The sequence below is a fragment of the Ctenopharyngodon idella genome, chromosome 12, assembly GCF_019924925.1.
Source record: "Ctenopharyngodon idella isolate HZGC_01 chromosome 12, HZGC01, whole genome shotgun sequence".
Classification (NCBI taxonomy): domain Eukaryota; kingdom Metazoa; phylum Chordata; class Actinopteri; order Cypriniformes; family Xenocyprididae; genus Ctenopharyngodon; species Ctenopharyngodon idella.
The window spans coordinates 8,871,692-8,894,244 of NC_067231.1; the positions used below are offsets into that span (position 1 = coordinate 8,871,692).

General features: G+C 37.8%; 1 protein-coding gene across 3 annotated transcripts in view; it reads left to right on the plus strand.

Annotated features, from left to right (window-relative positions):
* Window positions 1-22,553, plus strand: part of grid1b (glutamate receptor, ionotropic, delta 1b) — a 451,695-nt gene that overhangs the window by 277,384 nt on the left and 151,758 nt on the right. For all 3 annotated transcript variants that reach the window (XM_051913594.1, XM_051913592.1, XM_051913593.1), the window contains exon 4: window positions 12,071-12,276. In XM_051913594.1, coding sequence (XP_051769554.1) covers window positions 12,071-12,276 — 206 coding nt within the window. The remainder of the gene's footprint in view (window positions 1-12,070; window positions 12,277-22,553) is intronic.

Sequence of the window (22,553 nt, forward strand, 5' to 3'; positions counted from 1 at the left end):
ACAAAAAAGGATGAGACTAATATGTAGTTAAAAATAAAAACTGTCAAAAAAGGAGACAAAATATTACAGACTGCTGTACAAGCCTCTACCATAAGCTTTTATGTTTCCTTTTCTGTTAAAAGGATACATTTTCTGCCCAGTGTTAAACTTAATCTTCGCAAACTGGCAACCATGCGCACCATTCAGTCACTCTGTGTTCTTTCACGAGCCACTTGCGCTGTTTGCTTGGACAAAATCTGCAATCAATCCTTCTTAGTGAAAAACTCTAATAAATCCAAACATAGATCTCGACTATACTGTTTGCAATTGTGGTTGCTCAATAAATGCACTTACACAACCTCTGTGTGACAATACAAAGTCTTTAGCAATTTTACTGTTTACTTAGCAATTTTACTGTTTTAAGTTTTAAGTTTAAGTTTACAATTTTAAGTTTCTTGTTTTACCAGTTTTCATAGTGTAGACAGAGAAAGTGTTCATTTATATTAAAAATAGTCAATAGTAAAACAGTACGCTAGTAAAGGTGAAATAAACCATGATTATCATTATCAGTTTAACCATTATGCAGCATGATGAAAATGTGATGAAACGTTTTCATTGACTAAAACTAGACTAAAATGCCCAGACATTTGGTCGACTAAAATTTGACTAAACAAAAACAGGACAAGGTTGACTAAATATGATTTATAAAAAAAGTACATTTGATACAGGACTAAGACTAAGGCTAAATAATAATAGTAATAATAATAAATAGCTGACACAATTAACACTAAATCATCAGACAATCAACAAGCGATTAGCTCCAAAAAAAAAAAAAAAAAGGAATTTATTTCCACACATCAACGCAGGGCATGTATTGCATGGGCTGTATGTGCCAGCCAAGTAACTGCCATTGAATTGGGAACTGGAATGGGAACAGATAGCTTTCTCAGAGTATTATAGACTTCCTTGTTTCCACATGCTTGTAAGTTTTGACAAGGGCTTCTGTCAAGTACAAGAAATCCTTTTTGCTGTGTCTTTCAGCAAGTGACCTATTATCCAACGAAGGAACAGATGTGGGGAAAAAAAAATAAATAAAAATACAGGAGAATGCCAAATGTGAAGTGAATGTGTGTTTGTGTCCAGCTGTTATAAGAGAGGCTGTATGTCTCTATTTGTTTTAGTGGCACATGAATGCTATGGGAATCATGACACATTGTTGAGTGGGTGAAGAGACTGAAGTGCTTTACAGCTTCATCCTCCTCCTCTCCAGTCAATCCCCACAGAGCCCTGACTGCAAGAATCCCCTAATGAGCCACCTCTAATGTCTGCCGCTGGTGCCTTTACCATGATTGCAAGCTTTGTTACGCAACATGCCTCCCAATCAAACTGAATAATTAGCTGTAGAATTCTAATCACATATTGGGTAATGATGTTATCGATGTCTATCTGTGCCATACATTTTCTGATTTTTGCCTGGTGTACAATAAAATTGGTGGAAGAAATTACATAGACTTACACTGAAGGAGGGACCTGAGCCATATCAATAGATCACAATATCTTGGAGACTTAGGGTTGAGCTTTGATTTTAATGTGGACTAGTAATTAACTAGCAACACCAAGCTTGTTTTGCATGAGCAAACAGTGCTCACATTGGCACAGTGAGTAGCAATGTCACCTCACAGCAAAAAGATACCCATACCAGAGTTTTCATGTTCTCCATGTTTTGGTGTGGGTTTCCTTGGTTTCCCCCACAATCCAAAAGCGTACATGATAGGTGAATAGGAGACACTTTGTTGTCGATAGCTATGAGTGTGTGTGTTTGTGTGTTAGCCCTGTGATGGACTGGTCATCAGTCCAGGGCAAGGGTAGGCAACAGCAGAGGTTTGAGACTGCTGGATATGGAAGCTGGGTTGATAATCATTCATAATCAGTAGCTCAACAGTTGGGAAAAGCTGGGTTAGGAAGGCAGACGTGAAAGAGAGCATGCACGTCATGCAAGTTTAAACGCAAATGGTACTTTGTGTGGCGATACCGCTTCACCTATCCTTGTTCATGGCTTTCATGACAGGAATGTGGAAAATAGAAGAAAACTGATAGAAGCAGAGAGGAGACAAAACTTTGAAACTGCCTGCAGCGAGGAGCGTGTTCTTTTAAAACTGGTCTGGTGACTGGTGAGCGGGAACTGTGACTGTAAAATTTGGAATGGCATTTGAAAAGAGCCTATCCATGTTCGTGATGATTATGACAGGAGTGTGTGTGGGAAATAGAAGAAAACTATTTAAAGTGGAGAGGAGAGAGAACATGAAACTAACTGCAGTGAGGAACATGTTCTTTGAAATCTGGAGAGTTTTGCTGGAGTGTTTTCTCTCACATTCAAATTATTCAAGCGTTGACAGGTGACTATTGAGCGGGAACTGAACAAGCCAGAATTGGTGCTTGAGAGGAGTGATTATAAATGCTTTAAACAGAGAGGAAAATCATGTAGTTATTTAATATCAAATTTTTAAAAAGCATTTTTGTTTAACGGCTCTATAACTGTTTAGTTGCCATTCTTTACTGCACTTTTTCTCAATTGCATACACATATACACATTCTTTTTAATTTTACCAATATTTTTGTTAATTTCTTGCTGTGCTTGCTTATCAATAAATGTTCACCTTTTGATTATTACTGTTGCCTTTGTTTGTTTTTTTTTTTTTTTTTTCTGTAGTAATTCTGTGTATGACTTTAATTACCAACCCATTTGGCTTCATTTTAACACAGCAGTATAGTAGCAACAGTTAACCCAACCCAGCAGGGTCAAAACTACCTTTGTAATTGAGTGCTGAGTGTCCAAAATGACACAAAATGGGTTGTTTATAGTATTTTTTTATAGTGTAGGCAGCTGACTTCTTTTCTCATTGCCGTATCAGGCAATGACTTTGCAGGCAACATTTGCGCATGAAGGTACCTCCCAAAACTGATCTCGGACAGGCTTTTGAGGCAGCTGAAAGTGTTTGCAATGATATAATTTCTCTGTGCCATTATCGTTATAATTGTGGAGTGGACTCTGCTATTCTTTTATATTTAGAATTATTTTTAGAACTGTATATTTATCATTATTGTTATAGTTATTGTTCTTAGTGTGAACCAAAGGGTCTAATGATCTGGGGGGAAAAAAAGTTTGTGGTAATAACTAAACAAATATTTAATTACTGTAATACTAATTTCTTGCTAAATGAAATCAAAAGTTGAAAAACATGCATTTACCGCAACTTTCAGATGCCATTTTATTTATTTATTTATTTATTTTTGCTCAGTCTGACAGAGGGAAATAGGCAGTAAAGGATATCTATACTGCCTTTAAAAATCAATCAGATGAAGTTATCTCAGCAGACAGGATGTGACATGATCATAGTATTCGGACTTGCCTTGTTGCCTTCCTACCTCCATAAGCTGCCTATGGAAACAGCATTTTTTTTTTTTTCAGCCTTTGGACGCAGTCAGAAGCTGTGTTCAAAATCGGCGCCTATACCCTTGTTCACTCTTCCCTACATTACTCCTCTATTATAGTCCACTTGAAGGAGTGAATAAAAACGAATCAGCGAATTTGGACACTGAGGCTGCATCCGAAAACTGAAAAATGCTGCCTTCGGAGGGCACATTCCAAGGTAGGAAGGCATCAAGGCACGTCCGAATCAAATGTTAGCTTCACTCTCTTCCTCTTTAGATACCTTCATCTGATCGATTTTTTTTAAGGCAGCACAGATGTATCCTTCACTACCTTTGATATCTCACAATCCTGTGTGTTCCATAATTTACATTTGTCACAGTTAAGCTAAAAAAGAAAGATGCCATCTGAAAGTTGCGGTTGGTGGTCTTGTCAGTTTGTGTGTAAATGCATGTTTTTGACCAGCGTTTTCCACTTTTGATGTCATTTCTACCAAGAAATTACTATTGTAGTAATTGAATATTCGCTTATCATCAAAGCTCTTTGATGCTGTACCCACATTGGACCAGCGGTTTGGAAAATGGATGGATGATTCAGCTGTGGGCGCCATCTCGATGTGGGAATTCATTTGGCATGACCGTCACAATGTTAGCTGTTGAGTGTACATCAGTTGTACACTCATTATTGCGGTGCATTATGGGATTTAACGAGTGTGCTCAATAACATCAACTATGGTTTCGGACATCACTTTAAATGGCTGTCCCCTCAAATATTGCCCTATTTAAAGGTATAGGGCAGGGGTGTCCAACCCTGCTCCTGGAGAGCTATCGTCCTGCAGATTTCAGCTCCAACCCCAGTCAAACATACCTGAACCAGCTAATCAAGGTGTTCAGGGTTGCTTGATAATTACAGACAGGTGTGTTGGAGCAGGGTTGGAACTGAAATCTGCAGGACAGTAGTTTTCCAGGAGCAGGGTTGGAAACCCCTGGTATAGGGGGTGATTTTGGAAACAGCCAAAGTTTAGCTCCAACCATAATCAAACACACCTGAACCAGCTAATCAAGGTCTTCAGGATTACTTGAAAACAACAGTTATGTGTGCTGGAATTAGGCCCTGTCCCAAATGGCACCCTAAACACTCACGGTCTTCCTACGGGTCCGCACTTTCTTGACGTAACGTTGCTTTGACTGTCGGGAAGAAGTCTGCCGCGGAGCTCACACCAGTGTGGGCTCAGCAAAAGTGCGCATCGAGGGCGCATATCAGCCGCAAAGGGGGCGCTCGCGAGCACCCTTCTGAAGCGTAAAATTAAAACAAATGGGACACCCTACGGTCTCGTGGACTTAACGGACACATGCACGCGGCAGCCATTGTAAGTCCACAAGACAGAAAGTGCATAGAAGTGTGCCATTTGGGACAGGGCCTTAAAGAGTTGGAATTGAAGTCTGCAAAAAGTTACCCTCCAGGAGCAGGGTTGGCTACTCCTGGTATGAGGTATTTCCCTACCTATTTTCCAAAGTGCATAGGCTCCAACATCCCCATGACCCTACATAGGACAGTCGGTTTGGAAAATGGATGGATTTTGCCATTTTTCAATTGACTTTTTTAGACAAGTTTATTTAAAGGTACTCTACGGAATTCTGGACTCAACATGGTTCAGACATAAAATTGGAAGATTTTCAGTTGTGCTTTGCCACTGCTCTTCTTTGGATTTTATTTTTAGCTAAATAATTCATTCTCTGTAGTGTACCTTTTAAAAAAAAAAGTTACATTGAGGATTTTTGTGTACTTTTGAAACATGCTTAGGGATCAGACAAAGACATGTCTATTCTGTCAGATGAGAACAGCTCAGCATGTGCGTTCAAAGCTGGGATTATCTAAACAGTATAGGATCCTGCTGGCATTGAAGAAAAGGGCAGCTGAGACCTGAGTGAGCAGAGGCTCTTTTCCTCAGAGTGAGTCAACACCGCACTGCATCTTAAGCAGGAAATATCTGCAGGGCCATGGCGTAATGAAACAAGGTGCCAACGGTACGTCATTGTTCAGCTTTAAAGGGCACCGCAGAAGCCCGAGACAACAGAGAGAACAGAAATAAATTTCAGCAGAGAGCCACTGCTGTCTCCTCTGAACTGACATCACTAAAGTGCAAAGTACAAGATGGGCACAAAAGCCCCAGTTCAGAGCCACTTGCATAAGATTCAGCTGTGGATGGTCTGCACTTGGATGGGTCTTTCCCAGAGAGACAGCCACAGGGGCCATTAAAGTTTCTATGGGCAATAAAGAATTCAGTGTCACCTATAGATGCAATGAAACTCTGGGGGGGGGAGACATATATATCGGGTTACAAGTACGACTCTCTGACCATTAGGCCACAGCTGCCCCTTTGTGCAAGGAACCACACAAAAATAGTAGGTAAAGGCTCATTCTTTTTTTTTTTTTTTTTTTTCAATGAGCTTATGTTGTTATGTATGGCCGTTCCCCTTGGCCATGTTTGATATGTCAGCCAGACATCCTGCAGGCCTTTGGGGGGACATATAGACCATTAGTAAGAAAAATGTCTCTACACTTGAGGGAAATGGCAGCAGTTTAATTCTAGCCCTGCCTTTATATGCACTTAATTCTCTATATGGCCACTCCACCTAGGTGCAATCACATTAGATTTTAAGCATTCAAAATTATTGCAGACCTATGGGAAACAGGATATGATCATACACTCTGGGATTATGCTTTTAATAAATAATAACAAGTAATATAAAATGTAAGAATATGCAGTACTATCGATTCCACTTTCCTACAACACTGCAAACCATGGATCTTTGAAGTTTGTATTCTCTGTATCCAGTCAATAGGTCAATCTGTGACATTTAGATCTTCTATTGATCAAAAGTCTTTTCACTGCATGAATTTACAGGTCAGAGATGGCTAGATAACAGCAAATGATAAACCTTTAACATTGTATGTCTGTGTTCTTGCTTTCCTACTCTTACATCTGTACAAATAGAAGTGAATGGAATGCAAAGTTTAGTGTGACCACACTTTAATCCAACTAGAGCAGGGATGGGCAAACTTGGTCCTGGAGGGCCACTGTCCTGCATAGTTCAGCTTCAACCCTAATTAAACACACCTGAACAAGCTAATCAATGTCTTCAGGATTACTAGAAGGCTACAGGCAGGTGAGTTTTATCAGGGTAGGAGCTAAACTCTGCAGAACAGTGGCCTTCCAGGTCTGAGTTTGCCTATTCCTCAACTAAAACCTATTACCATCCCATGGCAAGTTCACCATAGTCAAACCCTGCTCCTAAAATCTCAAGACCCACACTTTCAGCTGAGAGAATATCTGTTAACTATGCTGTAGGGATAATAATAGGGATTTTTTTTTTTTTTTTTTTTTTTTTTCAAACACCATAGCCCTGTCCCATCATCTGAAGAGACATGTTTACTTTTCTGTAGCCAAAATTTCAAACTCCTTTGTGTATCACTTAATACTTGAACCATTTTAGCACAATCCGTTTCCTCATCAAATGTGAAGAAAAGTGATATCCGAAGGTATAGTAACACATACTCGTAATTTGTCCTTTGCATTTAACCCAACCAAGTTAGTGCACACACATAGTGAGTAGTGAATACACACACACACACACACAGCAAACCGTGGACACACACCTGGAGCAGTGGGCAGCCATTTTTTCTGTGGCGTCCGGGGAGCGATTGGTGGCTTGCTTAAGGGCACATCAGTCATTTCCTGCCAATATTGAGAAACAAACCCACAACCTTCAGGTTACCAGTCTGACTCTCTAACCATTAGGACACAACTGTCCCTGTATTTTGGATTAAAAGATGTCCATGTCCCAATCCCAAAGATGTTCCAATTACAATAAATAAATCAGCCTAGATTTTTACTCTTACTCATTCATTCTGGAGTGACAGATGTTGTATGTGTTGTATGTTGTACGTGTTGATGTTGTACGCGGAAACCCAAGACCGTCTACCTTACTGGCAGACAGATGACATCACAGCGAGACTACATGTGTCCCCCAGACTGCTCTCTCTCAGCCAGATGGTCCTGACAGCTTGTCCAACATAGAACTACTTGTCTCTACAATTTAAACTTAAGCCTTGCTTTAGTACACCAAATATTTATGAGATCCAGCTTCATTTTCTCTGCTGACAGTCTTCAAGCTCTCAGTACAGCTATTATTATAATATAATAACAAAATACAAATAATGCAACTAAATATTTTGAATAGCAGATGTGAAAAACTGTCAGTCTTGATTTGAGGAAATGTCAGTTCTGGTGTGTGCTCAATTATTACTCTGAACAGAGACAAACAGTTCAACACATTCTGATACACAAAAACTTGGTAAATACGGATATTATATCTGAACAGCCTTTTGGGTGACTACAGTTGGAAAATGATCTGTTAGTGCAACTCAATGAGCTTACAACAGAATGTTGCACTCAGTATTGTTGCGCTATTAATTACTAATTTGTAAATCAAAGTTTCTTGTTAATTAATAGTAGTTTATAGCATATTAATACTGCATTACTCATTTCTTCATGTGTAATTCATTAATGATGGAACAGTATTCTAAAGTGTTACCCTATTAACTCCTTGCTGTGTAAGAATCAAATATAAACCAATCGCAGATGAAGACAAATTGCCTTTGTTGAGAATGAGTTTGCGATTTCTTGTCAAGCAACATGAGGTGTCTCTCATTTATAAAACATGAGAATGAGAGTTGCAAGAAAAAAACGGCCTCTGGCAGTCAAACCCATGGCATCCCCAGAGTGGAAACTGAACGCCTCCCTCTTTGGATTCATCTTCTGTTCTTCCCCAATAGTCACTGTGTTTTGCTATGCTAGTAAAGTTTATTAAGCTATCCGCCTTTCTGCAATTCCCTGCACGCTAGACCCTCTGGCAACAAATGACACAAAATGTCCTTTTCATGTTTGGGGAACCTTAGGCTTTGAACGCTCACAGTAAAGTGTCACCTATTTATCTGGCAGATGCTTTTATCCAAAGTGACTTGCAGTGCTTTCAGGGTATACTTTTATCAGTATGTGTGTTCCCTGGGAATTGACCTATGACTTTGGTGTTGCTAGCACCATACTTGATACTATACAATGCATGTTGGAACTTTTGGGTCAACAGTCCTTGTGACCGACTTATTCAAACATACATTAAATAATTATGAAATCACTCACGGGTTAAAAAAGAATATATAATAATGCTCCTCATTTCTATTTTATAACTAACAACTATGAACATTTCCTTGGCTAAATGTAACATGTTCTCCATGTTACGATGCTGACGTCTTTCCGTATTTAAACACTATATACAAGTATATAAAAACTGATACATTTTAGTAAGTTGTACTCTTATCTTTCATATCTTCTCTCTTTTGCATATCTTCTGATGTTTATTCATGTATTTTTGTTCTACAACTAGCAGTAAAGAAGAGATGATCAGTTTACTCTGGTTCCATGCTGCTGTTTGAACTGAGTCGATGAGACTTTTTTTATCAAAAGTAACAAGCACAAAGCTTATTGCGATTAGCCTACTGGATGTGAGGCTTGTGTAACGTTTATTTTTGTAAACCAGCCCTAATAATTATTGGATTTTTTTAAGCGATTTAGCTGGTCTCAGGAATAAGTCAGATTTCACACTTTCAAGGGAGAAGACCAAGACCTTGGAATATCCGATCTGGTCTTGAGAAGCAAATGTTCAAATCATGATGATTTGTTTGTAACATTGTTAACATGTTTATATTATAGCCTTATCATAATCAAAATTAGCCCAAGTTCAGGGGTTTAAAAATAATTGATCCGATAATTAAAATTCAATGTCTCAATTATGGGAAAAAAATAAAATAAATCAATTACGATCACTATAATAACATCCAATGGGTCAGGAGAGATTGAGAAAACTAATGTACAATTTAAATTATGAAAGTTCATGCTGAATTCAAATTTCTGCATCTTTAGTAATAACATTTATAAATTTATTCATAAATTTTTGTTGTTTTCTTCCCCAAATGTGAATTATTATTATTATTATTATTATACTGTAATATTTGGTCAACTATAAGTGTGCTTTAGCAAGCAATCATAAGGTAAAACAATATTTACAGTGTGTATATATTGGAATCAAGAATATTCAAATCAATAAACATTTACACCTCTATAAGTCACTCATCTGTCACATTGGTGGGAACTGTATATACAGTGATTGATTTGAGAAGCTGGAGAAGAATGGAATTATTTTTGTGCCACAATTCTGCATGTGCAAAATTATATTTTAAGTGCAAAAGAGCACTGATTGGAAACACACGCTGGTTTGGAAACCCATTTTTATCTGCCTCATCTCTGATTCACTGGAATTATGGCATACTGTAACACTATGTTGTTTTAAGCAAACGAACAGTCGAAGATGGGGCAGGTATCAGGGCACTGAGCAAGTGAAACTGCACTAGGAAAAGACATCTGCACACATTTAGCTTTTTGATTGCAAAATTGATTTTCATTCAAAATTCTTCTTTGTAAGATTATCATTTTTCCACAAAAGTTAAGTTGTGAGTATGCAAAATGCACTTTTGTGTGCTCAATATATGATCTTGCCACACAAATCTTGTGGCACAAATATAACTCCATAGAGAGAGGTGCATCCACATGCGTCACACACACTTCAGTTGGCTGTCTCTTTCTTGTGGTCATGTTAATGTTTGTTCCTATGTCATCAGTTTCTATCCTACAGCCCTTTGTTTCAAATGCTGAGAGCTCTCTCTCTCTCTGTGTGTGTGTGTGTGTGTGTGTGCGCGCGTGTGTGTGTGTGTGTACACACTGTGGCACTACCTATGATGACTCACACTGCCCTCAGCACTACACTAGTGGAGGCTGTTGTCAACACATACAATTGCATGTGGGGAAATTGCAAAATAGCAATGATTTAAAAAAAAAAAAAAAAAAAAAAATGTATATGAACTGAGAAAGAATGGAGTGAGGACGTCATTTGACTTCCTCTCCTCTGAGAATGATCCTCTGGAGACCATGTTTTCTGGGTTTTGTTCTGTGGTTCAGCTCTTTGATTATCTCTTATCCTGCTCGTTATAATTTTCCCATGAGTGTCTTTGTTAAATTTCACTGGGATTTCAACAGCTGGTACTGAAGTTATGAGCTGGAGCAGTCAGCGCTCTCTTGCCTGTCAAATCCATCCCCTTCACCGTGCACAAATATTGCTGCATGCAGTGTAATGAAGGCTACACAAGACAGAAAACCCATCAGCTTGTTGTGCAAGTTTTCGTAAATGTGGTCCATTTAGCTCAATCCAGGATGTATACTGTAGCACAAAGGACAAAATGCACCACAAAGTAGTCCATACATACATCTGACAGATTTGTGGGAGTAAATTATTTGGTCTGTAAATGTAATTTTTTATGTCAATGATAAAATGCTGCAGATATAATGACGTTCAGTATCATCAATCTTGCTAGAACGTGTCTTAATGTTCCATACCTGAATATACAAAAACATGATTAAATCTGCAAGCTCCACTGGAGGAAAAGATTTTTATTGAATATACAGTACCACTTAAATTTTGAATTGCTTGTCACTTGTATGTACTTGTAAACAGTACACTATATGCTTTCATTGGAATGGAGAAAAAAAAAAAAAAAAAACAGTTTGACCATTCCACCACCTAGGTAGATGTAAAAAAAAAAAAAAAAAAAAAAAAAAAAAAATATATATATATATATATATATATATATATATATATACATACATTATATTACATTTACTTAAAATGTCCTAAATTACATGATAAAACCTATTCAGCAAATGTTTGCATAAACAGGTATGTTCAACATGGTAAATGATCCAATTTGTTGATTGTGAAGTCAGTGACGCTGAGTAGGAATATCCCACATTATATTTTAAATCAGTCAAATTATTTGATACTGCAGAGAGCTCATCATGCAAAATTGTGTGGAATGGTTTTGGACATTAAAATACTTTAAACAGAGCTGAGAGTACTACACTCTTATCAGTAGCTAAAATAATCAAATTGGCCAAAATATTAAATAAATGAACGCATAATGTTCAGGGATGTGTAGAACTTTAAATGGCAGGTGTTTCAGTTCTGGCAGATATTCAGTGTAGCTTTCTGCAGATTCTGCCCGAAGCTGCCATTCATTTACCCCCATAAAAGCTTTTCTTTCTGTCAATTAGTTGCCGCTGAGGGGGTGTGATGGGCAATTTGCTTCTCGGGGTGAGGCACAATAGCCAGGCACAAAGCATTCAAATAATTCCAGTAACTACCAGATTTACAGCAGAACGGAATAATGCTTTAATTACTTGCCCATTACAGATCATCTCTGAGGTCTTACATCAATATGAAGATTGGCTTTCATAAGTGTCATCCTCTGAAAATGACTTCACATTTTTGTTCATTTTAAATGACACATCTCTGAATATTAGTGACAGTTGGAAACCTGAGAATAGAGATTCTTTCTCATGATCATTTGAGGGTTACCATACTTAATTTGTCCATATCTTATTTATTATTATTATTTGTACATTTTAAGATCACCAAATGGCCAAACATAACTCATTTTGACCAACTTGAAAAAGACTGATTTTAATTGGTACATGACTCTGTCTTGCAGATATCCGTGGACTGCAGGTCTTTCTGGACCAAACATCAAGACAAGGTTTAGATGTGTCTCTGCAGCGAGTGGATAGGAATATCAGCGGCGTGTTTTCCAGTTTGTTCACCTCCATGCGCACAGAGGAACTCAACCGCTACAGGGATACTCTCAGAAGAGCTATTCTGCTCTTGAGCCCACGTGGAGCCCAGGTCTTCATCCATCAGGTTTGTGTTCTCATTATCGTAATTCTAGCACAGAGTGGCCACTGGGGTAAGATGAGCCTGTAGGTAAGTTGTCCCACCTCTGGTAACTAGTTGTCATACTACTAGGGGTGTAGCGATTGACTTGATTTCTTGATGCACCAATTTCAAATCCTGCCAATGCATATGCATCAGTCTCGAAATATGGATTTTTGAATAATGAATCATTTGTTTTTGTCAATAATCAGTTTAAAATGCTAAAAAACTGAATGAACGTTTTAAACTTATGCGTTTTTGTTTTAAAATGCATACGTTTTGCTACAGTTACGTCTGTCATTTACACTACACTGGCGTTTTCGAACCTCGAAAACGCTGCAGACCCCGTTTTAGTTTGAAAACGGCAGGGTTGCGTTTCAGTATAAACGGACCAAAATGGAGACTTTTGAAAATGATGCCGTGGCTGCCCACATTCGCTCTGCATATCCTTGATGACCATGTAAACAATAACATGGAGAATGAACTGCAATCTTTGCAGGCTTTGTTGTAATTTTTAGCAGCCATTGTGCAGTTAAACTCTGCATTTTTTAATACTGCAGCTGCTTATGTGCGCAAGAGGAAACTGTTTACATTTGTACGCGCATGCCCAGTGTGCATGAACGGTCATGTGATGTGTTTTCGGCCGTGTAGTGTAGACGAGGAACATTTTCATTTTAAAATGCCATTTTAAAACAAAAACGCGCTAGTGTAAATGGGGCCTAAGAGACAACGTTATCGGGAAATCCAGCCCAAATCATTAATCAGAATTGAATCAAATCAGAATTTTCAAAAAATCATTAATGAATCGTATCAAAAGCCTATGAATTGTGAATCAAATTGATTTGCTGTCTACCCAAAGATTCACACCCCTACATGTGACTATACAATCAAAGCCCTTTATAGAGAAAGCCATCTTGCCATTGCACGTTCATTTTAAGTTTCCATACAGCAAGCAAATTTACCTAGATGTTTGTGACAGATATGATCCTATAAATGATTTAGCTAAAGATTAATCCTGATTTTCCAAATGGTGTCTGTGGGATGACATTGTTGTAATCATCTGCCATAAAACATATTTTGTATTATATTTACTTGTCATATTGGAAATCCTGAAACATAATAAATATAGGTTAATAGTATTTACTATGTATTCATTCCCTTTTGTCTCTGCCTTGGGTAAAACCTGTTTTATTACGTACTACAAAACCTGTCACTTTTGTTGCATCCCTCCATAATGACTGTACAAATGACCTGACAGGCTGGCACACCTTCACTGTCATTATCTCAGCATCTGAAGTACACTTCTCCACTGATCTGAGGTCATACACATCCATTAACATCACACATTGATCTTAACAAGCTCTGCGGGATCTGTACTGGAATCAGTCACTCACGCTGGCAGGATGCCCATCACTGCTAAGAGCAAGAATATGACTTTCTCATGCATATGGATTATGCCATAAGACAATAGTCAGCTGTCTGCAATCTCCTGTGCTCATGGGAACTCGTGTGATTTTTATTAGATTAGCCTTTGATGCTGCATCCTTTTGACTGTTAATATGAACAAAATACAAATTAGATGCTGCAGTTCGGATGGAGTGTGGTTTTTACACACCGTTGTGTGAATCTAATAGCAGTTGTGTTTATGAGTGATGAAACAAGATTTTGATGGATGGATGGATGGATGGATGGATGGATGGATGGATGGATGGATGGATGGATGGAAAACAGAAAAATAGAGTGACAAAAAAAAAGTTAAATAGACAAATATGAACTCCCAACATGGATATTTAGGTATTTTAGATTTTGTCAATTTTTAGATTGTTTACATTTAGAATGTCTATCATTTTAGCCAGTAATGCTTCTGGGGGCAAATCCATAAGATTTAAAGTAACAATATTAGCTTCAGCTCTGTTTTTACCGGTCTGCACTATGGCATAACCAGTTGTCATGTTCTCCTGTCGTCTGTGACAGGTTGTGCTTCCCAGCCATCAGCACTCAGATGTCACTTGAGGTCTTTCCTAAAGACATGTTTTGGTTCCTTAGCTGATAACTCACTTCTTCAGTTTAGCCCACAACGGCACGACACATCTCAAGACAAATAACTCTAAGTTCACTGAGCTCAGTGACTGTGAGTGTGCTTAATATCAGTTCAGCTCAGGATCTGGAATACTGATCATAGATTATTACAAATTCTTACAGTTTCCTCCTGCTGTGTCATGTATTGTGTGATGTTTCTTTGATGGGGGATACATTTGGTAAATTGGTTTTGACACTGTGATATCGCTAGGTGTGGAAATTGCTCTACTTTTCCCTCATTTTAATCTTGTAAAACCAAGGGAAGATGTGCATAAGCAGTACTTTTATCGCTTGTTCCTTTTTACCTGTTTTTTGATCCGGAGATTCTGTACTCTTTCCGAAGATGTATAATTGTGCTCCTTACCGTATAACAGTAAAAACATGGAAAGCCGGAAAATTCTGTCAGTGGTGTGGAAAGAGTTAATATTGTGTCATCCAAGATAATTTTAATATAAAACAACTTAAATTATTGTATTATATTACAAAAAAGGAAAAAACAGCAACTCAGATTCATAGATACATTTATATGGCTATCCTCACTCACAACGGTCTACAGTTATGACCACTGAAAAGGCTAATGTTATTTGTCTGTTAATCATTGTGCAAACTCTATTGGTTATTTGCGGCTAATAAATGCAACCCGTGCTCAATGTAAAAATGTACACGTTTTCAGACACTTCCAAAGCTAAAAGTGTGCTCAGTTTTATCTAAAACAGATGAGCGTGAAACTGGCAACATTCTGTTATGCTCATTGTATGTAATGGGGCAGTTCATAAAAGAAATGTCTGGTGAGTGACCATGAAAGTTTAATGCTTTATCATGTTTGAAAATAACGTATAAACTTCACTAAATCCTACACTAAACCTAACTGATAGTTATATATATATATATATATATATATATATTTATATACATATATGTAAGGGTGGACCTCCTACAGGGGTTCAGGCTGTAGGGTCGCCGAATGACTAAAGAAACGATATTAGCAAGATTGTAGAAAACTGTACATTTCTTGTCTATTACCACCCACTGCTACTTATACCAACGACGGAAATAAGCGCAGTTATAATAGCAAAATATGTGGGAGAGTGTTGCTATAGTGTGACAATATTGTATTGCAATATGGAGCACATTAATGTTAATACTAATTCAAAACTAGTTAGCACATCATTTGTAATTGAAAGGATTTAATGACAATATCTGATTATGGTTACACTTAAAATAATTACAAAATAGATGTATAAGATGATAAAATTATATACCATTAATCATACCCAGCATATATGTAAAAAGTTACCTGAGAGATAGAGAGGAAGAGAAAGAGAGAGAGAGACAGAGGGCCAGAGAGTGCCCAAGAAAAGCCAAGAATCAAAGAGCCAGAGCAATAGTTACAATCCTCTTTTATCCCTTCCTTGACCATGTGACTGAAACCCAAATGTGAGACATTCAAACTGACCAATCAGAAGATTAAAACTTCCCCCCACTGTACTAAAGGTGTGACAATTTGTAGACCCCCGATGTACACACATCTTGGCCTACAGGGCTTGATCACTATCAACACATTTGTGTCTTCCAAATGGCCCTTGTAGTAAGAGAGAGGGGGTGGAAACAGTAAAGCAAATGTCTTTGTTAATTTTAAAATATCTTTGGATATTTTCAATCTTATATATACACACACACACACACATATATATATATATATATATATATATATATACACCGATCAGGCATAACGTTATGACCACTGACAGGTGAAGTGAATAACACTGATTATCTCTTCATCACGGCACCTGTTAGTGGATGGAATATATTAGGCAGCAAGTAAACATTTTGTTCTCAAAGTTGATGTGTTAGAAGCAGGAAAAATGGGCAAGCGTAAGGATTTGAGTGAGTTTGACAAGGGCCAAATTGTGATGGTTAGATTACTGGGTCAGAGCATCTCCAAAACTACAGCTCTTGCTCTGCAGTGGTCAGTATCTATCAAAAGTGGTCCAAGAAAGGAACAGTTGGAAACTGGCGACAGGGTCATGGAAGACCGAGGATCATTGATGCAAGTGGGGAGCGAAAGCTGGCCCGTGTGGTCCGATCAACAGATGAGCTACTGTAGCTCAAATAGCTCAAGAGGTTAATGCTGGTTCTGATAGAAAGGTGTCAGAATACACAGTGCATCGCATTTTGTTGCATATGGGTCTGCATAGCCACAGACCAGTCAGTGTGCCCATGCTGACCCCTGTCCACCACTGAAAGCACCAACAGTGGGCACATGAGCATCAGAACTGGACCACGGAGCAATAGAAGACGATGGCCTGGTTGAATCACGTTTTCTTTTACATCACGTGGATGGCCGGGTGCGTGCTTACCTTAGGAACAAATGGCACCAGGATGCACTATGGGAAGAAGGCAAGCCGGCAGAGACAGTGTGATGCTTTAGGCAATGTTCTGCTGGGGTCCTGCCATCCATGTGGATGTTACTTTGACACGTACCACCTCCCTAAGCATTGTTGCAGACCATGTACACTCTTTCATGGAAGCGGTATTCCCTGGTGGCTGTGGCCTCTTTCAGCAGGATAATGCGCCCTGCCACAAAGCAAAAATGGTTCAGGAATGGTTTGAGGAGCACAACAATGAGTTTGAGATGTTGACATGGCCTCCAAATTCCCCAGATCTAAATCCAATCGAGCATCTGTGGGATGTGCTGAATAAACAAATCCAATCCATGGAGGCCCCACCTCGCAACTTACAGGACTTAAAGGATCTGCTGTTAACATCTTGGTGCCAGATACCACAGCACACCTACAGGGGTCCATGCCTCGACGGGTCAGGGCTGTTATGGCAGCAAAAGGAGGACCAACACAATATTGGGAAGGTGGTCATAATGTTATGCCTGATCGGTGTATATTAGCTTATATATAGTAGCTGAATATGTCATACAAACATCAAAATGTATTCATTTACAAATCATGCACTATGCTAAATGTGTTTTGAGGTCACAATAGTATTTTGCAAGCAACCGTGTGGAAATAAGTTTTTATTAATCAATACTCAGCCCCTGTAATCATATTCTGTTATTTCTGTTAGCTGGAAACTGCAGTGAATTGTATGCAGAGATTGACACAAATACATCAAAAAGTCTTGTTTAATCTTGTTACAAATTACACATACTTGCTAATTAAATAGATTAAAATAAAATACAAAATACTGGTGTGAGATTTGTCTTTCTTAGTCTATATAATTAAATTTCAGTGCTGTCTTTCTGTGCTTCATTGTTAATGAAATTGGAGTACAACATTATTGTCATTGTGCTTTGCTGAAATGAAAGTGTTCCTTTTTTTTTTAAGGCATATTGTGATGATAATCTCCAAACGTAACGCTGATGAACATACAACTGTAATGTATTCATTTGACTTTTAGTTTGTAGTTCTGTCTTGGTCCTATCTCCTGTTCCACCATTTCATTCCCTGATTGTCTGCACTCGTGTCTTTTTAGTCAGTTAGCCTTTCAAGGTGAGTTCAGTTCTGGTTTGTTCCTATACAAACAATTCTCCAGGATTATGCAGAGTAAGGATTTAGGCAACGACATTAGTTTACAGTGCTCCATGATTTGATAACATGAAGCAGCAGTGATTCTGGCATTTCAGCCTAAAGCAAGAGCATGAGCTGATGGCTCAAAGAACAATAATTGTCCTAAGTGCAAGAGGTCACAACAAATCTTGTATGGATATGTGGCTACTGACAGATCAATAACAGTGGCGAATTTGGTTGTATTTTATTTTGTGATTTTAGTGGAATGGCATTTTGTATGAGAGAAATGGAACGCACTTCTGTGACAGCTGCTGTAGGTAAGGGGCGGCATTCCTTGCCAACCATTACCTCCCTTTGTCAGCTATGACGGGGTCCGCCACTGAATAAAGCAGAATAATGCAGAGTCTTTGATCTTTAAATAACATCTAGTAAGCTTATGAAAGAAGCCCAGTTCCAAACACTAGTGAGCTGTCTTGTTGTCTGTTGTTTAAATAGGCAGCTACCTTCTGAGGCAGCATCTTCAATGGAAAAGGAACCTCAAAGGCGGCTGAATTCAAATGATTTCCATTACCCTCCTCAAATGAGACCCAACTTAGTTTGGCTTTAATATAAGTAATCTAATAACATGATAGTAATAAGCACAATAAATGCATTGCAAATATTGGATGAAATATTTATATTGTTTTATGAACTATTTTTAATCAATACATTTAAAAACTTAAATGCAAGATTTGTCTTGTCATTCAGTGCATTCTGGGATATTCATCTCCACAAACGACAAATGTGATGCTGCCTTAGAAATTGTTTTATTCTACCTTCTAAATCACAGCCTTCTGATTTTAGATTCTGGACTATGATTGTTTGATGCAGGATTGTTGTTCCAAGAACATGTCCTATCTGTGCAAATCACTTTGTACCAGCGTGTTCTGATTGTTAGGCCTTGTGTTGCTGCCTGTCATTCCTAAAGGAAGTGGTTGATAGGAAAGGCTCAAATGACTTGTGGTTGCAATTTGTGGTGATGCATCATCTACAGAGGCTGTGCTGTCCATTTGAGAGTTGTTAAACAGAAGAGTGGTGAGCCAGGGACAGAACGCCTCCTGGGTGCCCGGACATACTGCTAACAAAACTATCTCTGAGACCTTCAATGTTGACATCTCTCTTTCTTTCAGTCTCTCACAATCTCTTTGTACCCATCCAGTGTCGTTACTTGCTCTGCTCCCCATATTACACAGACACATACCCTGATTTATACAAGCAGGACATATACCTGAATGAACATCCTGAAATGATAATACAGTCAAGATTTTAAATTTTCAATCAAGATCGGATTTTAGGTGAAGCCTTATCCTGTGCTGAACTTGGTAAGTCACAATTTCCAACTTCCCATTTGGCAAAGGCAATAGAGCAGCACTTGGACTCTAATCGATAATCCAATTATCCAATCGATAATCCAACACCATTTCATGGTAGCTCTGACATTTTGATTTTTTCTTGTATATCACCTTATGAGCATCGAGCAATGGAATGTCTTTATGGTTGGTGATTGGAGATATCCCTGCCAACATTTCATTGTCATGCCATGGGTATGGGCATGAGGTATGGGCCTTACATGGTTTTGTCCATGGTTCTATGTTGGAATTAGCAAATTTTGGGGTTAAGATAGGGCCGACATGGAACCCATGTATAAATTCATGCTGGGCGTATACCTCAAGCCAATATTGTGCCTACATTGGCCCCACCATGAAATATTCCACATCTGACTATGATCATTAGGTGTAGGGCTGGAATTTGAACAAAAGATTTTTAAACCAATCTTTTCCCTTTTAGTTTAGCAAAAGTTTAGATTCATGGTAAAGATGCCCTCTTGCTGTCAAGGTTCAAGTTTCAATTTTGCCCTCTGCAGAAAACAAAATAAATTATTTTAGATTAAATAAACAGCTAGATGTTGAGATGTCAAAATGACAAAGTTTACAGAAAATTTACATGGTATCTCTCTTTCATCTCAGCCTTTAGATTTGGACATCACGTCAGCATTTTGAAAAGATATTTGATCCATAGATAGCTCCAAAGATGTTCTTTTTTAAGCACAACGTTTTGCTTTTCTTTTTTTAGAACTTTAAGTTCTCAAAGAAGAGGCATCTGATAATCTTTTATTGAAATATTTATAGCTCCTACTGCTTGAACACAGAATCTAAGATCTAAATATTCAAAAAGTCACTGCATTTTTAAGTTTCAATCCTCTTTTAACTAGTCCAAATGCTGTAATGATGTAGCTGTGGTTAAATAGGTCTTTCTTGGTGACTGCCTTTGACAAACATCATTCTGTTTCTTTTTAAAATCAAGGCTGAAGTAGCAGGCCAGTGTGTTAATATATTCTTGTACAACATGCGACTGCAAGGCTTTCAAGGCTGTGTGATGAAGTTATGATAGGGCTATATTTGCTATTTTTAAATCTTGTAATCAAAGACTATTTTTCCCCAGAGACAGCTTCTTACATTGCCTTTCAGGTTCTCAGTAATTTAGAGGTCATTATTATTTTACAGCGATGAATAAATGATGATTTTATTGAAAGTACATAAACCTTAAAAAGCCCTTGAGTCCAGAATTGGAGTTTTGTGAAGTTATAGTTTCATACACAGCAGCAAAACTTTTTCAATTTGCTCGGCTGTTAATTTTAGTTTGAGAGTTCTGTAACAAATAAAAACATACTAAGCCAGTTGAAGTGCAGTTCCCAAATACATGCCAAAATTCTTAATTAATATACAGGGAAGTAGCACTGTCAATGCATTGCTGTTTAAAATTAAATATATTTAACATAATTGAATTTCTTTAAGCAGATATCACATTCATTAAACTATTTCAAGACTGGATTAAGCACCAACAGGCACAAGTAAAATGTTTATCAGTCAAATGAATTTATAAATGTAGCTCAACCATGGGCGTAGAATACGTGGGGGACGGGGGGACGTGTCCCCCGCACTTTTAATAAAATGTAAATTACACAGGGAAGGAGCTTTGAACGGCTCGCACTGATAGGCTGAGAGGTGCCACACGTGATTAAGTTATTACTGTGCGTTCACACCGCCGTCGGCGAGAGCGTCAAAATTCTCCTTGGCTGCCCTGCCAACAACGCTGTACTGTGCCTTCAAACCGCCGCCAGCGGGAGGGTCAGAGTAAATGACAAGTTGTGGCAACCAATCGGAATCCTCTCAAGTGAGGACCTCTACATTCCGATTGGTTGTCGCTGAACCGCATCATAGCTCATTACCATGAAGTTGACCTGACTTCAACTCTCCTCGACGCTCTCACCTTCCAAGATGCGCCACTTTCGCCAGTGCTCACTGCCGGCTCACATTGAAAATGAATGACTTCCTGTCACTTTGACGCTCTCGCCGGCAGCTGAATAAAATGCAGAAACGTACTTACTGATGAAACTTGAAGACAATAAACGCGCAAATGCGACATGATATGGATTATTATGTGCTTTTCAAGCATATTTATTGACTAAGTATATGAATAATGCAGTGCTAATTGACAACCTTGTAATGTTTTTGAAAGAAGTCTCTTATGCTCACCAAGGCTGCATTTACTTAATCAAAAAATACAGTAAAAACAGTAATATTGCAAAATGTTATTACAAATTAAAATAGCTGTGAATATACTTTAAAATGTAATTTATTCCCGTGAGTTTTCAGTATCATTACTCCAGTCTTCAGTGTCACATGATCCTTCAGAAATCATTATGATGATTTGCTTGTGGAAACCATGATACATTTTTTTTTTTTTTTTTTCTGGATTCTTTGATGAATAGAAAGTTTAATGAATAGCATTTATTTGCATTTATTGTCACTGTCACTTTGATAAATGTAATGCACCCTTAATGAATAAAAGTATTAGCCTAATATCTCTCTTTTCTTTTTTTTTTTCTTTTTTTAGTGGTATCATGGTTTCCACAAAAAATATAAAGCAGCACAACTGTTTTCAACATTTATAATAATCATAAATGTTTCTTGAGCAGCAAATCAGCATATTAGAATGATTTCTGAAGGATCATGTGACACTGAAGACTGGCGTAATGATGCTGAAAATTCAGCTTTGATCACAGGAATAAATTACATTTTACAATATATTCACATAGAAAACATCTATTTTAAATTGTAATACTATTTCACAATATTACCGTTTTTACTGCATTTTTTGATTAAATAAATCCAGCCTTGCTGAGCAGAAGAGACATAGGCCTGTTTCAATTGTACAATTACAATTGTAATGTTTCCAAACTTTTGATAGGTACTGTATTTTCTGCCTTATTCTGTTCTTTTTTTTTTTTTTTTTTTTTTACATTGTATAAAATCCATGAGGAGTTTGAGGACTTAATGCACAAGTGTTTGTAGTACATAAACCAATCATAAAATTGTCATAAAATATAGGGAAAAATATTAGATATTGGTTATTGTTCAGCAGTGTATTTGATTTCTTATTAAAAGCAAGAGATGAGATAAAAAAATAAATAAATAAATAAAATATATCAATTAGACAAAGGTCAGATAAAAACTGGTATTACACCCAACATTTCTGGCCCCCTCACTTCTGAAATGATGGCTACGCCCCTGAGCTCAACATGCAAACGAGTATGAATATGATCAGTAAGTGAAAAACACAATG